The 15,967-nt window shown below is 40.2% G+C and overlaps 1 protein-coding gene across 1 annotated transcript in view; it reads right to left on the reverse strand.

Annotated features, from left to right (window-relative positions):
* ESRP1 (epithelial splicing regulatory protein 1) overlaps positions 1 to 15,967 on the reverse strand; it is a 62,739-nt gene that overhangs the window by 18,420 nt on the left and 28,352 nt on the right. Inside the window, exons 13-14 of the mRNA XM_075550826.1 lie at positions 13,304 to 13,472; positions 4,614 to 4,764 (exon numbers count right to left, since the gene is read on the reverse strand). Coding sequence (XP_075406941.1) covers positions 4,614 to 4,764; positions 13,304 to 13,472 — 320 coding nt within the window. The remainder of the gene's footprint in view (positions 1 to 4,613; positions 4,765 to 13,303; positions 13,473 to 15,967) is intronic.

The following is a 15,967-nucleotide window of genomic DNA, read 5'->3' on the forward strand; positions in this document are numbered from 1 at the left end:
CATGATGCTCACTTTCCAGATACGATCAATGAAGACAAAGCGGGTGAATAAGCAAATGTGGCGAAGAAAGCTGATGTTGCCCGGCTATTAAAAGATATAGCATCTGGGGTCTTAAAGGCTTGAAGGTAAACAAGTGGCCATCTACCTTGCAAGCAACAAAGCCCACATGGAAGAAGCACACTAGCCTGTGTGATCACAAGGTGTCGAAGGGATGAGGTTTCAGGCATCAAAGAACAAAAATCATATCACAGTGAATGCGTGGGGACCCAAAGCCCATTTGTAGGCAACTGGACATCACCTTACGGAAGGGACGCGGGGAAGAGCAGAGCCAGACAGGGCGCGGTGTAGCAATGATGAAACATACAACTAAATTTCCTCTAGTTCCTAAATGCTTCCTCCCCACCCACTACCATGATCCCAATTCTACCTTACAAATCTGGCTAAACCAGAGCATGTGCACTGGTGCAGATAGGAACTGGAAACACAGGGAATCCAGGGCGGATGATCCCTTCAGGACCAGGGGTGAGAGTGTCGATACCAGGAGGGTGAGGTAAAGATGGGGAACCGATTATAAGGATCTACATATAACCTCCTCCCTGGGGGACAGACAACAGAAAAGTGGGTGAAGGGAGACATCGGACAGCATAAGACATAACAAAATAATAATTTATAAATTATCAAGGGTTCCTGAGGGAGGGGGTAGCGGGGAGGGCGGGGAAAAATGAGGAGCTGATTCCAGGGGCTCAAGTAGAAAGCAAATGTTTTGAGAATGATGTCAACAAATGCACGAATATGCTTTATACAAGTGATGTGTGTATGGATTGTGATAAGAGTTGTATGAGCCCCCAATAAAATGATTAAAAAAAAAGTCCAAATGAACACTGATGAAAGTCATTTCTCTGAGGAACAAAAACTGCCACTGATGACTGAACATGTGAAGCCAGCGACAGTGACAGGCAGAGTCAGAGTTGTTACATTGCCTGAAAACTCATTTCAAATTAAGAGACTTCTCAGCTAAAACAAACGCGCACGTCTATCCTAGTGACCATAATACCACCCCCTCCTTGAGCTATTTTCATATAGTTTGTCCACATAATCTGGTACTCATTCTATTGGTGCACTTATTTTATTTTTTTTAATCCAGCACCAGATAGTTTTATTAGAGAATTCTGCCAGTCCTCCAAGAGTTATGATCACAGCATTCAAATGGACTGTATTCTATCATCTATTGGTGCATTTATGAAAACGGGCACAACCCAGGCACATTTACAAGAATGTAGTTTTGATGACATCTCGCTGTAAACCATCAAAATGATCTTCCTATAAAGCCCTATTATGTTTTGGCTCTACCCTACCCAGAAAATGAAATATTAAAAACACAAGGTTGGAGTATTTTACTAAAGGATTTCTGCTCAGGGCAGAGGACCAACCACTCAAAGATTATATTTAACTATATTTCATCCTCCAAAGGGCACATATAATAAAGCTACACCTTCCCTTAGGATTCAGTGATAAACACTGTAAGAGTAATAAACATCGGGGGGGGGGGGGTACTTTTAAAACAAAACATTAAAAAAAAACCTCCAGTGATTGTCCAACCATAAGACAAATCCACAGCGGATCTGGAGTGCTCCCATGTACCAAATGGCTATGACGTGAATGACTGACAATTACTGGAAATAACAAAGAGGCAGCTTACTGCAAATGATGTGAAAGATTTTGAATTTATAATTCTCAACACCTGTGATACATTGTTTCAAGGATATATCAAAATAATTTGATATTCTGAATATCTAAGATCACTGAAGTTTCTAGATAATCCTAGCATATTGATTTGGTTAAGAAATTTTATGCATTTTAAAAACAAAGCCAAATGCCTTGTTCAATATATATTTGAAGTTATACTGGCAACCCTACGCTGACCTAAAATGCTTTTCCAGAAGTAACTAAAAAGATAAATAGCTATAAAGCGATGTTATATTAGATCAATTTTTAGGTGTATGTCAACTTTTCACTTATAAATATAGAAAGAATTACTATTAGCTGCTTTAGTTAAAATAAATTACGACCAAAAATAGCCACCACACCCTTCTTAGAAGGAGTTTTGTTCCGGTCCATTCCCAATGTGTGTGTAAAACACTTCAGTCTCTTCCGTGTGATTTTACAAGTTCAACAGTGACAAATTAAAACAACCTTAAAAGAAAAGTTAAAAAGGTTTTCTCCGAGATTAAACTGCTTTTAGAAAAGTTTTTGGCAAAAGTTTCTCCTCTTTCCCAATCTAATGATTTAAGTGATACAGACATCAACTTTGGAAAGTAGCTTTATATTCCTCAAAGCGCATAACTGTTAGAGAAGAGCCAAGACATCCTGACGGGGGTGAGGAGATGGAGACACTGAACACCTGACACTTTCTTCACGAAACTCTCTCACTGCCGTTGTCAACTCAGACTCATACCAGCCCTCTATGCGCGGGCCCCTGTGGGTTTCTGAGACTAAATCTTTATGGAAATAGAAAGCCGCATCTTTCTCCCAAACTGCTGATCTTGTGGTGAGCAGTTGAACGTGTAGCCCACTACACCGTCAGGGATCTTTAGAATGCACTATAACCATCAGTCATAAAATTTTTTAAAGAAGATGGCTTCTGGTCCATTTTGTATGTTTATTAGCAGTCAGAGATTTCTCAGAAAACATCCATTTTTTGTTAGAAAGACAATTAGGACCGGGCCTAGCATATAAATAACAGAGCATCCAGTGAGCACATCTAGCTGAAGATAAATGCACATTTTCCCCTTTCACCCCGCTCTCCCAAATGGTTAAACCCAATCATCTTCATGTATGAACTTAAATGGTAAGAAAAATGTAACTTTTTAACTACTTAAAACATGGTGTATCTTTTTCACTTATGAACATTCTGTACTATAACCATTATTAATTAAAATATTTTTTGTTAGCTTTTCTCAACAACAAAAAAACCCAGACAGACAATTGAAAGGTTTGGGGGCACATCACCTCAGCACTGGGATCATCTTAGCTGACATAACAATCCCCCCAGGATTCATGGATGCCAAGCTGGTAAAGTCCCTGTAATAGTGGAACCGTGTCCGCAAGCACAACCTTTATGGGATTGTACGGTCTTGTCCTGCAAATGCACGAAAGCTATTTTACAAGCCCAGAGCAGTTTCTCAACTCTAAAGACTTGACCAAAGTTCTGTTCCAGGAGGAGAGAGGACAATTTTAACTAAAATTGTGGGGTCTCAAAGCCCCCAGTTGCTTTGAAGGAGAAAAATATGAATATTGGCTTCCTATAAGGCCTTCGCCCTGGAAACAGGGCAGTTCTACTCTGCCCTTCTGGGGTAGCTACCCGTCAAGTGGACTCCATGGCTACAGGGTTTGGCATCGCTACAGGCAGGAAAGAAAGGCTGCAGGCTCCTGACTGTGGAGCGGTATAAGAGCTCAGGTAAAAGAGCTCAGGTCGCCTGTGACTATGACCTTTGAGGTGTGAAGAAGAGATTTTTTTCACTGTAAAGGGATTCTTTCCAAGAAGCCCCCTCAGGATTCCCCGGGGCATAGAATAGCCCCCTTTGCTTTTTCTCCTGGGGTTTACGGTGTCATCCTGGAGGCGTGATTCTTACAAAACCTCTCTCTCTGGGCTTTTTGAGTGGGAGCTATGTCTTCTATTCCCAAGTTTCTGTGAATTGCTTGGAAGTCTCTTTCTCACAATGATCCCAGATTTGCGCAAATATCATACACCCAGTGCCCTGAACTGTCTGGAAGGTAGTGAGTCCAGAGGGACACATGTGGTCCCCATAGTATGTATCAATATCCACATTTCATAACAAAATTTTGGAAACGTTCCTTGATTCAGCATGTCTTCTACTGATGAAAACATATGGTATCAAAAATAAGGTAGAAAATAAACTGGTCGTGAAAGGGTTAAGCCAGAAAACAACTCCTTGATAAACACAGCCCATTGCAGAGAGAGATGAGTGCCCTGCGCAGCCACCGGAGGGCGCCCTGCTGATGCTAACTGGGCAAGGTCAGTCACTGGTTCAATCCCACCAGCTGTCTGCTTCTCCAAAGAGACAAGGTTGCTTTGAATCAGAATTGAACCAATGGCTGTAGGTTGGTTTAGTTCATGTTATTTTTATGATTTAAGCAGGAGCCTCATTCACTTTTTAAATATTTTAATGAATATTTGTTCTAACAATGAAGGAAGTGGAATGTTTATGTGCTTTTTCGTGACAGAGTGTACCAGTCTTTGAGGAAAACACCTTTTCAGCCAATCCTGTAATTGAAAAAAGAAAATCCGAAACGTACTGCTATGGGCTATGATGCTCTTACCACACTAACCCCATTTCCAGAGAAGCACCAACAGACGCAAGTTGGAAGAACTGAGCTAACAGAAAGCAAGCAAGCCCTCACCTTGTCACAAACGAGCATTCACACAACTCGCCTCCCCTGGCTTGGTGTCCATAAGCAAATCCAACAGAACATGCACACACAGCGTTCAAAGACTCTCATTTCTTTCCTGGCTCCATTCTTTAGACAAATCAACTGAAGGAAGAAGGCCACTGGGTACTTTTTTTTTCTTTTTCCTTCTTCAAGCTACTGACCTGGTAACCTTGGAAGAAGTTAAGAATTTCCTTAACTCCAGTATTGTAGGCCAGGCCCTGCATTCTGACCATCGTGCCAGGCTGTGGAGGGGCACCGCTAAGATTAGCAGCTGTAGGGAAGTAGCCAAGACTATTAGGCGAACCTGGGGGGCTAAAGGGAGAGAAAGCACAGTAAACCAATAGGAATGACAACGTTGAATATTCAGTCTAAAAACATTATAGTTACTTAGGAAAACAGACTTTCTCAAGGTAATCTTTTCCACGCTTTCTAGAGCTACCGTATTTCTAGCCAAACAATGTGGGTACGTTACACAGTGTTGTAAACACTCTCTACATGGTAGTTTTCAGTGCATGCTATCTACATACGCATGTTATGTGTGGAAAATACGATCGCTGCTGTACCGAGACAAGTAGAAAACGGCTTAGAGCCTCTGGTTCTTATTTCCACAAACGCCAAAGTTGAAACTTAGACGTCAAAGCAGAGCTAAGTGCAAGGCTGCCTCAAGGATCCAGTGTTCACTGAGATCTTGGAAGAAAAGAGGAAGGGAAGAATTAAACGATCACAGCCACTCAACCACAAAGCACCCCTGCCAAGCCCCGCTCACTGATGATTAGCAGACAGGCATCAGGAACACTACTGGCAGGAAAAAGCAAGAAGACAAAGGGCTCGTAGAAGCCACAGCCATAGACACCGAACATTTCTGAAGTGATTCTTCCCAAAAGATCAACTGTCTTAACACACACACACACACACACACACACACACACACACACGCATTTCACAGTAAACAGTAACACCACCTTGCATGAAAGCAAAGTATCAGAGATAGGGCCCATGATCAATAACTTAATAAGACCTAACTGAAATGGGAGGTTAGAAAATTCAAAATACATAGATCATGGCAAGGAGAGAGTAACTATGGTCAGGACTAACTATGCCAGCTTTACCTTTGACCCCTATCCATCCTGGTTTCCACTACTACAGCTGATGCTCATCCTTACAATTAAAAACAAAGCACAGACAGGGAAATAGGAACAATTAAAAACAAACTGAACGCCTTACATTAGTTTAAGGGGTAATACAGACCCTTTGTTTTAGACATTCGCCTTATTTATCTTTCTAAGGAGGTAAATGTTCCATTTCCAAAACAAGGAACTAAAATAAAAACATTTTGTAATCTTTCACACACAATCCTATCTGACGGATTAATAGAAAAGGTACCAGAGGTGCCTGATAGCCCAACCACCTCTTCTTACTAGCAGTCACCTTGAATGAATCGATATCTCTGAACTTCAACTCCTTCATTTGTCAGCAGTGATTGTAACGCCTTCCAAGCTTGTCTCATGGAGCCCTGGTACTCTTGTGGTTGTGCACTGGGTTGCTAACTGCAAGGTCAGCAGTTTGAAATCACCAGGTGCTCGGCAGGAGAAATATGAGGCTTTCTATTGGCCTGAAATTAGTCTCACAAACCTTCAGAGGCAGTTCTATCTTGTCCTATAAGGTCACTGTGAGTTGGAATCGAATTGATGTCAGTGAGCTGTGTGTTTCACAGGGTGGTTGTTAAGATTCAACTATTTAACATATTAAAAGCATTCCTGTACTATAAAATGCCACCAGTTATGTCCTCTCTCTTGCCGTGTCCATAACTGCCAAACCACTTAATTATTAAAAAAATAAAAAGCCACTCTTAAAAGCAGAACATCAAGTTAATCAGCACAGCATGAGCAGAAGCAGAATGCCAGAACTTTGGGTCAGCCACACCTCCTCCTCCTAATGAGGCAGAAACACAATATAATTACTTTCCCAAACATTGCACATCCAGTTAGCTCTCCATCAAACCAGAACACAACCACCCCCATTTCTCAATGCCTTCTCCCTTCAAAACTGCCATCCAAACACGTATTTATGTACACCAAATGCCAAGAACTGAGTCAACTGTAGCTCAGCGAGCCTCACATACTAACGCCCCATGTATTTCAATACTGGATACTAAAAATATCTGTATTAGATAGAAAAACCAGGCCATTTCCATAAGATACAACTTAGTTTCATGGCTAGCCTAACATTCCAGGATTCTATTTGTCTTGCTTAAAAGAGTTCCTGTAAGCCAAATGTCCAAACTCAAGTACCTTTAAAATGCAATGAAAATACAATTATGGCAGAATAAAAAGTCCAACTAGCAACACAAGGCTATGCCAATTATAGAAACGATTCAATAATAGAAACTATTTGGATGAGGCTTAAATACAACACAACTTGGGTTCCCATTGTTAATGTTTGCAACGACTATTGTGGTTGTGCAGAAGGAACCACGCGGAAAATTCAGTAGACCTTTCACCATCGAGATAGTAAGAATCAGCACGAGGGAGTACCTTAATACAGGACAGGGTAGAGGCAAAAATCATTTTGCTGTCAATAGGAACTCGTTTTATGCAGCAGAATATCCTAAGGAATTTACTGCCAAAGCTACTAAGAGTACTACATGAGTTTTGTAGGGTTACAGGTTACAAGACCAATACACAAAATCAACTGCATTTCTATCCATGAGAAATGCACAACCTGAAAAGGCTAGTAATACGTATGGATACATTTTTAAAAGACGTTAAGGGAGACAGCAGACGTTGTAAAATATGAAAACAAAAATAATTTCTAAATTAGCAAGGCTTCACCAGGAGGATAGGAGAGGGGAAGGAGGGAGAAAGGAGGAGCTGATGATACTAAGGGTTCAAGTAGAAAGAAAGTATCTTGGAAGTGATGGCGACATGTGTACAAATGTGCTTGAAGCAACGGATGTATGGATTGCTATAAGAGCTATAGGAACCCTCAATAAAATGATCAAAAATTTAAAAAAAGATTTATTCAGTGGAAGCTGTAAAATATCATTTAGGGAAATAAAGGATCTATATAAATGGGAACATAGACCGCTTCTATGGAATGCTACCACTTCTTTAAATGGCAACACCCCCAAATTGATGCATAAACTAAACACAACCACTACCAAAATTCAAGCTGGCTTTTTAAAACTTACATGGAAACAAAATAGCCAAGACAGCCAAAATTCTCTTAGAAAAGAATAAAACATACTTTTCAACTTTTAAAACTTGGTACACAGTTATAGTAATCAAGAAATTTCGGCATTGGCGTTGAGGGTAGACTTGATAAGTCAACAGGATAAAATTAAGTCCACATATAAACTATTAAAATTGAGGCTTGTGAACAAGGCTGTGAAGACAATTACATGGAGAATAGTTTTCAATAAATAGTGCTAGGAAAACTAGGTAACACAAAACAACCAATTTAAGGCACTGCTTCACCTAATGCAAAATCCTTCACGCAAATTGGATCATACACCCTAGTATAAGAGCTAAAATGACACAAAATTTAGAAGGAAATTGTCGTAACTTTTTATTAACTACAAGATCAACAAATAAGAAAAAATGAACTGAACTTCATAAAAATTAAAAGCTCTTGTGCTTCTACAGACATTTAACCATTTGACTGGTTGAAAAGGCAACCTATGGGAAGAGATAAAGTACCTGCAAACTACCTGGCAAATGACTCGCATCTAGAATATACAAAGAACAGTTACAACTCAATAATAGACAATCTAATTATAATATGAAAAAAACGCTGAATATTCATTTCTCCAGATAAAAGATAGCCCAAAGGAATAACATAATCATCATCAGTCACTAAGGAAAGACAACGAGGAAATCCAAAATCCATGACCACTAATTAAACTGGGAAGCAGAGACATGGGTAGTGTGCTTCATACAGCCGGAGATCTAACATGGTGATGCCATGTTGGTAAAAGCCACATCACCCAGCAGTTCCATTCAACGTATGTCACTGTTCTCAAATTCATTGAGTCACAGTGACCCCAAAAGACAGTGCAACTGCTCCTCTTGTGGGTTTTCTGAAACGACAGCTCTTTACTAGATTTAAAAGTTTCATCCTTCACCTGAGGAGTGGCCGGTGGTTTCAAACCGAGCTTGTGGCTAGCAGTCCCACACGTAACCCACCAGGGCTCCAGGCATTTATTAACAAACACAATAAAACTCACTGCCATCCCATCAAGACTGACTCAGTGACCTTCTGCCACTGTGAGTCTCCTAGACTGTAACTCTCGAGAGGAGTAGAAAGCTCCATCCGTCAGCCCCATGGAGCTGGCTGGTGGTTTCAAACCACTGGCCTTGTGGTTCGCAGTCCAATGTGTAACCATGACATCACCAGGGCTCCTCTAGATATTGTTAGGTGCCTTCAAATTGGTCCGGCCTCACAGATCAATTGTTATAGTTCAGCCCGTGGTTGCAGCCACCGCAGTGTTTATCTCATCACCTCAAGCATCCTCCTTTCCTCCAAACCTCCCCACCAAGCACTATGTCCTATGTTCTTTTCCCAGGGACTGGTGTTTGCTGACAGGTACAAAAAGTACACCTGACCAACCTGGCTTCTAAGGAGCATTCTGAGCATGTGTGATGGATGGCCCCTGCCCCCGGCTTCTCCACCACCACCATTCAGATGAGCTCAATTCTTTCTCGGGTCTTCCTTATTCAATGTCTAGCTTTCAAATGCGTAAAGGGGGCTGAAAACACCAAGGCTTCAGCCAGGCACACCTGTGTCCTCAGAGGGCTATCTTCGCTCTTTAAAACTTTAAATAGGTCTTGTTGCAGCTGATTTGCCTCAAAACAATAGGTCACTTGCTTTCTTGATTGCTGCTTCCAAGACCATTGAAATTACTTATTTACACAAAAAAACTTATTTACACAAAATAACTTGAACAGTCACAATTACTCACAGCAGCATGCTACCTTAGAGCCAAAAAACTGAAATATGTTAAGTGGAGGAAAAAAAATCTAGTCACAGAAGATGACATGATTTTATTTATATGAACTATCCAGAAGAGACAAAATTATAAACATGTAGATTGTTGGCTGCTCAATGGTGGAAGAGGCCTCAACAGAAGGGCAAGGGTTCAGGTGTTTCTACAAAAGAGCACAAGTTTTTCAAGAAATGGAAATATTCAAAAATTGGTCTTCCTTAATGGCAACACACTCATGTAGGTTGTATGGTATGTAAATTTTACTCTCAAAACAATTTAAAACATAAGTAGAAAAGCTTTTCAATTAATTAAAGTTGACTGATCCATATTAATTAGTCACTTTCTGGGATATTTAATACTTCCCATGGGAAATGGAATACTCAGTTATTAGAAAACTTTCATCACATCCCATTAATTTAAAGGATTAAGGAGTGCTTGGGTATAGAACCAAAGAGAAAACGTTAAACACAGGAGTAGCTTCAAAGAATGTGTGGACTTTCTGTCCACACAGAAGGAAGGATAAAATAAAACTTATAAAGATTCAGAGAAAGGTAAGGAATTCAAGCACAGAATTTTTTTAAGTATCCTCTAAAAAGTCACCTGTCAAATAGGACTAAGTTATATTAGCTATAGAGGATTTCAGATTCCTAAGAAAAAAGATAAATAACAGACTTACAAATTAAAACTAAATGTTATCAGTTATTGACTAAGTGACTGTTTTGTTGGAGTCTACTGCATTTGATCATTTTTATGTCATGTTTCAAATAATTATAAGCATATTTAAAACTTAAATTCCTCAACTGCTCACTATATGAATAGTCTTTAGATTCGCATAGGACTACTGCCTCTGTGAAAGCAACACTGAATTCTTACTGAGAAGCAGTGGAAATTTGGTAATTTCTCTGGCTTGTGTCAACAAGGCAGAAAAGCCAGAGAACCCACCATTCCCAACCACCACCACGTATCCTTGGTGCCACCACAGCCTGGTGTCATTTCATTAGACGCCAAATTTCTCATTAATACCCTTTTATGCTAGTGTATAGTATTCCACAATTTTCCTCATAACCAAATTATATTCAATTTGCTAACATTGAGAAATTAATGTCAATGACAGAATTTCAATAGCCTCAAATATCCCATAGTCATGTCCTGTTGTACATTCCTGGTTTTTTACAAAAGCGGGCGATGTATTTTATTATTTTAAAATCTGCTTTATAAATTTAGCGGTATAGATTAGAGCATAGAACACTCATGAATTATGAAATGTAAACAAAATAATTAAACACGATAAGGGGAAATTTAGGTTTATTAACTTAAATATAATACACATGATCCTTTAATTCATAATTTCCACTTTTAAGAGTGTCCTATAGAAACATTATAATAGCAATGGGCACATAAAAATTTAAATTTCTAGTACAAAAAAAAATCCACCTACACTCAGGTTCCAAATTCATAAGACACTAGAATAGACCAAGAATGTCAGTTCCTTCTACACTGGGGCCTTCAAAACGGAGACTCCCATTTCATTGTGCTGAGAAACTATTTCTAAAAGATTTCTACTTCTAACAGAGCTCTGGCTAGGGGTCTGTGGAAATCAGATGGTGTGCCCAAGTGTACCATGGGCATGAGAACAGACTGTGCCCAGCCATCAGGGTAAGTACAGTCTACCCCTGACATTCTCATGACGTAAGACACGCTGACACAGAGCTTCCTCATAACCAGAAGACACCACCAGGCAAGTCATTGTGCTAGGTAGGGTCCAAGGAAGGCAACAGATTGGGGATCGCTGTGGACACGACACTCAACCAGGAAGTTACCGGTGCTTCTGAGTCTAAAAACCACCACCAGGTGACTAGGTCAATGGCTTTCTCCCTATTGTTCTTCTCCCAGTAGAACAGAAAATACCGTATATATTCATGTATATATACTGTATATATTCATGTATAAATGTGCTGAAAAACTGGAGCTCGGCCTATACATGGGTCAGTGATACCCCAGAGAGGCGTAACATCTTGCTGAGGTCCCGAGGTAACTGGATGAGCGCTTGTTATCTCGCAGGTGATTGCCATTTCTCCGCTGTTCATTCTTTGAATGTTTGTTTACTCACATCTAACCAATCAGAGCCGTCCTACGACATTTATCTTTGAATAAGCCTTTTAAAGACCGTGTGCGAAGGATGTGGCATGAATGGATGTCATCTGGTCAAGCCCAACTAACAAAAGGAGAAAATCTCATGAAGTCTGACATAGAGTTAATAGCAAAGTGGGTTCGAGATGCATGGGAAGACATTCCAGAAGACATGGTGCGGACGTGCCTTCCAGAAATGTAGTATTAGTAATGCTACGGATGGCAGTGAAGACTGTGCCTTGTATGAAAATGACAGCAGTGATGGTGATGACGGCGATATCAGTGAGGACAGCGTCTATGATTACCTCACACCAGCTGAAGCTCTGCTTGGGATATGGATGATGATGAGGAATCCAGTTTTGAAGGATTTTAACTCTTTACATTTTAGCTTGGTTGCTGATTGAGCTCAGGGAATAGTACTCTTAAGGTATCATTGTTGATAACTTATTGTTTTTGTTGAACCTATTTTCCACTTACTGTGCTGGTTTACTAATGTTAAATGACTTGTCCTTTTATTTATGTTTTTTATTTAAAATAAATATTTAAATACATCACCCCACTGATGTCTCAATTTTTAGTGATTTTATTTTCATTTTGTTTTGATTATTGAAACTCACCTATAGCTTCTGCATTTTCCACCCTAGGCTTATACTCGAGTGAATCAGTTTTTCTGGTTTCCCAGGTAATAGTTAGGTACCTCGGCTTATACTCGAGTATATACGGTAATTTTCTATAGTGTTAAAGAATGTTTTGAAATTTCCCAATGAAAGCAAAAAAAGTAATTCACGGTGACTACAAGCTACCACGAGTTCTTGCTCAGTACTGGAACACTCAAGGTAGCGGTGGAAGGACACAAACAGCCAAGATACGGAAGAATGAGTCAGCTTCAGTCCACCCAACAGAATACCAGCCATCCATACCGACTTCATTTTAGTTCTGAGCAGTGTTTGTTACATCAAAATATATTTCATATCTGATATACATATACCATATATATCTGACTTTACAAAATTAACCCATTTTTTGGCGGAAGATTTTTAAATGAGAGGATATATGCTGGGGCTTAAAAAGTTTGTTTTGGATAAATGAAAAGACAATGGTATTTCCCCACAAAGTTTCGGAAAACCCTTCATATACCCAGTTAGAATTCCAGGCAATCAGACTGAAGGGAGTTCCCCTCTGCCCTCCTGCTCCCACAAATATTTGTAGTGCCAAAAAGATTAAGTGACTTGTCCCAGTTAGAAGAAATGAAACGAAAACTTCTCTCAGCTCCCCACACTGACGCAGCATTCCCGTCTTATATACATGCTACCCTCTGAAGGCTCAGTACAGACACACAAATCAAAGATTTAAAAAGATGTTTACCCGCAGAAAGTAGTCAAGAGTCCAGTTCTAGATGGGGTTATAGAAAAATTTAACATGTATTCATTTACTGTGAATTAAAATAATTCCTTAAAATGATTCCCATCATGGATGTCCTGCTTTGTGATTCATTTACATTCCATTGCCTGCCTATGACAGAGATTACGAAAATGTTAAGTTGTATACACAGGCAACCTAAAAGATTATGTTGTCAGTATATGGTTTAAAAAGAAAACTTACTCGCCAGTCCGTTTTGAAACAACAAGAAGCTATTCGCTGTCATGCTACCTTTCCCCATAAAGACAAATATTCTTTTGTGAGCGCAGTCACTGGTTTATAAAAGGAGCCCTTTGTTTCTGTCCTTCGGAGACTAACCTGGGATAGTACGCTGTGTAATTCATGAAGAGCTGAGTGCCTGCTGGATAGTAGGCTGTGGAGGGCTGGAGGGCTCGTGGATTCAAAAGCACAGAGGGCTGATAAATGGCAGCTTCCGTGGGAATAACTGCTGCAGGAGCTGGAAATGTGTAGGAGGGAGGAGACAAGCCTAAATAAGCAGAGAGAGAGACTTTGAGACACATTTTCATCAGCCAACATAAATGTAGTAACATTAAGGCCATGAGACCACTAGTCTAAAACAAAGTTAAAAGAAAGGGTTCTTTATGTCACCCCGTGCCATTCCCGTTCAACTATATAGGTAACCCTAAGAGGTAATCTCCAAAACCATACTCCATCAACCCAAAGAACTGGTCTTAGCGTGCAAGCTTGAAATCTTTGTGGAACTTTATGGTTGCCGTGCAGCATTTCTCTGTACTTCTGAACGCCAGTTACCACAACGCAACCCTTTGAGGAGAGACATATAGGACTAACTTTTAGTAAAAGTTCAAACTAAAACCTTGTTTTCTTCATTTGGGAACAGTATGTTGCTACTTCTTTTTTGTCATCTATCTCTGCAGTAGAGTTGTCTAAGAAAAAGTTATGGGAAAACATCATTCGGTGGTATCATGACTACAGCTGACCCTTGAACAATGCAGGACAGGAGGTTCAGGGTTGTTGGCCCCCTCCCCGATAAATGAAAACACTCTTTTAACATTAACATATTAAAAAGAAAAAAATCCCCACTCAGTGGATCCACATTTCAAACCTGTTGCTCAAGGGTCAACTGTACTGTGCGATGCAAGGTACAGACTGTTCCCAAAGCGACTGGCCTGACAACTGTACTGCGCGATGCAAGGTACAGACTGTCCCCAAAGCGACTGGCCCGACAACTATACTGTGTGATGCAAGGTACAGACTGTCCAAAGTGACTGAAGCAACAGGTGGTAGATCAGCTGTGTGTTTCTCACCCCCAGTCAACTGAGAGATTCGTTTTTAAGTTACCTCGAGTTTCAAGTCTATTAAAAAAAAAAATCCAATCTAGGAGATGGCTTCATATAAATAATGTGCAAGTCTTCCAAAAAGATCAGATGATTTAAAAGCTACTCAGATTAAACAGGGACAAGAGGAAAAAAATATTCTTTACTTTCTGATTATTCCAAGATTTTAGGGGCCAGAAACTCTCACACCTGCTTGCCATTTACTTAAGCAGGTGGGGTGTTGACAATTATGCAGGCTGTTTGTACCCAACGGGGGAGAGAGCTGGGCTGTCTACTGAGCTTGCGGCGTCTGTCGGTACTTTTCAGACCTAGCCCCGCTCATATAGCTTCAATACCAGGCACACAGACATGGCCTTTTCATATTTAAAAGCTCCAAAATGAAGTCTAAGGCTCTTTCTTTAACCCTTTTAAGCACGTTCTGCAATTCCATGGACTTACACGGGAGTCTCAGGGGGGCGATCACTGCACTGGCTTGGCGGCAGCCCTACTTCCAAAACACTCAGCCCAGAGAATCCTTACCGCAGAGTCCTGCCATCACGCAGATGCCAGCCGTCCTGAGTTGGAGTCACGTTGGCATCTAATGCTCTGGAGACCAGTTAATTAAGCACTACACTGAATGAGTGCCTCGACCAAAGACCAGCTTACTGACTTATTTCAAGTTCAACACCTACACATTTCTTACAGTTATGATTCCGGGGCTTATAGGAGGACAAACAGGACAAATTGAGGCACATAAGTTGTACAGAAAAATTCTAAGTCAATGCTATAGCACCCACATGGAATTCATTAAACTACAGTGTGGCATATCAAGAAGACAAGCATTTCTAGAATGAATACACCTTAAAGACCTTCTGGTGGCACCGTCATCAAGTCATTAGCACGGCTACCCCACAGGTCAGTTGTCTGAAGGAACTAGCCAGCAGTTCACAAGCCATGAAACCCAATGTGCAGCTCTACTGGCGCGTAAGTGGCCACTGAAGGTTGGAATCAACCAAGAGCACAAAACAAGTTTAAATCTATTCTGCCTCAAAACGGGAAGGTGGAAGAGGTTTGCAAATAAACACATTAGGTTAATATTTGGTATTTCTCAAATATAAGGATAACTATTCTTATGTTCAAGGGATTGGGATGTGCAGTTAGCTAGAAAAATGAAGCTGACCTGCAAATGATCCTTCAAACTGACAAAAACTTTAAAACAGCAGTGAGATCAGCAGTTATTTCTTTAACGTACTCAACAAGAAATACGTTAGTGGGAATGATAATCAGTCACCCTGTAACTAACTGCATTAGTCCTTGAGACTAATAAAAAGTTGCAATTACGTTTCAGTTTCTGGAGAAAGATGCAATCTTCTGTAATGAATTTTATCACACATTAATGGGAAAAAGCCCAACAATAAAAAACACATCCATTAATATTAGGGTGTATAAATTGGAACTGATTGAAAACAAACAAAAAAAACCCCAAGTAAACAAACGACAACGACTGAATTTTAAATGAGGAAAAAGTCCACAAAGACCAATTTTCCTCTAGGGAGAGCAAGAAAGTGAAAGAAGGATAAAGGTTATTACATAACACTTTGGATTGTTCACAATAAAGAAATCCTCCTTTGCCCGATGAGCAGCACAAGAGGCGATCACAATGGTTGACTGCCATCGCTTGTGTTTT

This window comes from Tenrec ecaudatus, chromosome 5 (assembly GCF_050624435.1).
Source record: "Tenrec ecaudatus isolate mTenEca1 chromosome 5, mTenEca1.hap1, whole genome shotgun sequence".
Lineage (NCBI taxonomy): Eukaryota > Metazoa > Chordata > Mammalia > Afrosoricida > Tenrecidae > Tenrec > Tenrec ecaudatus.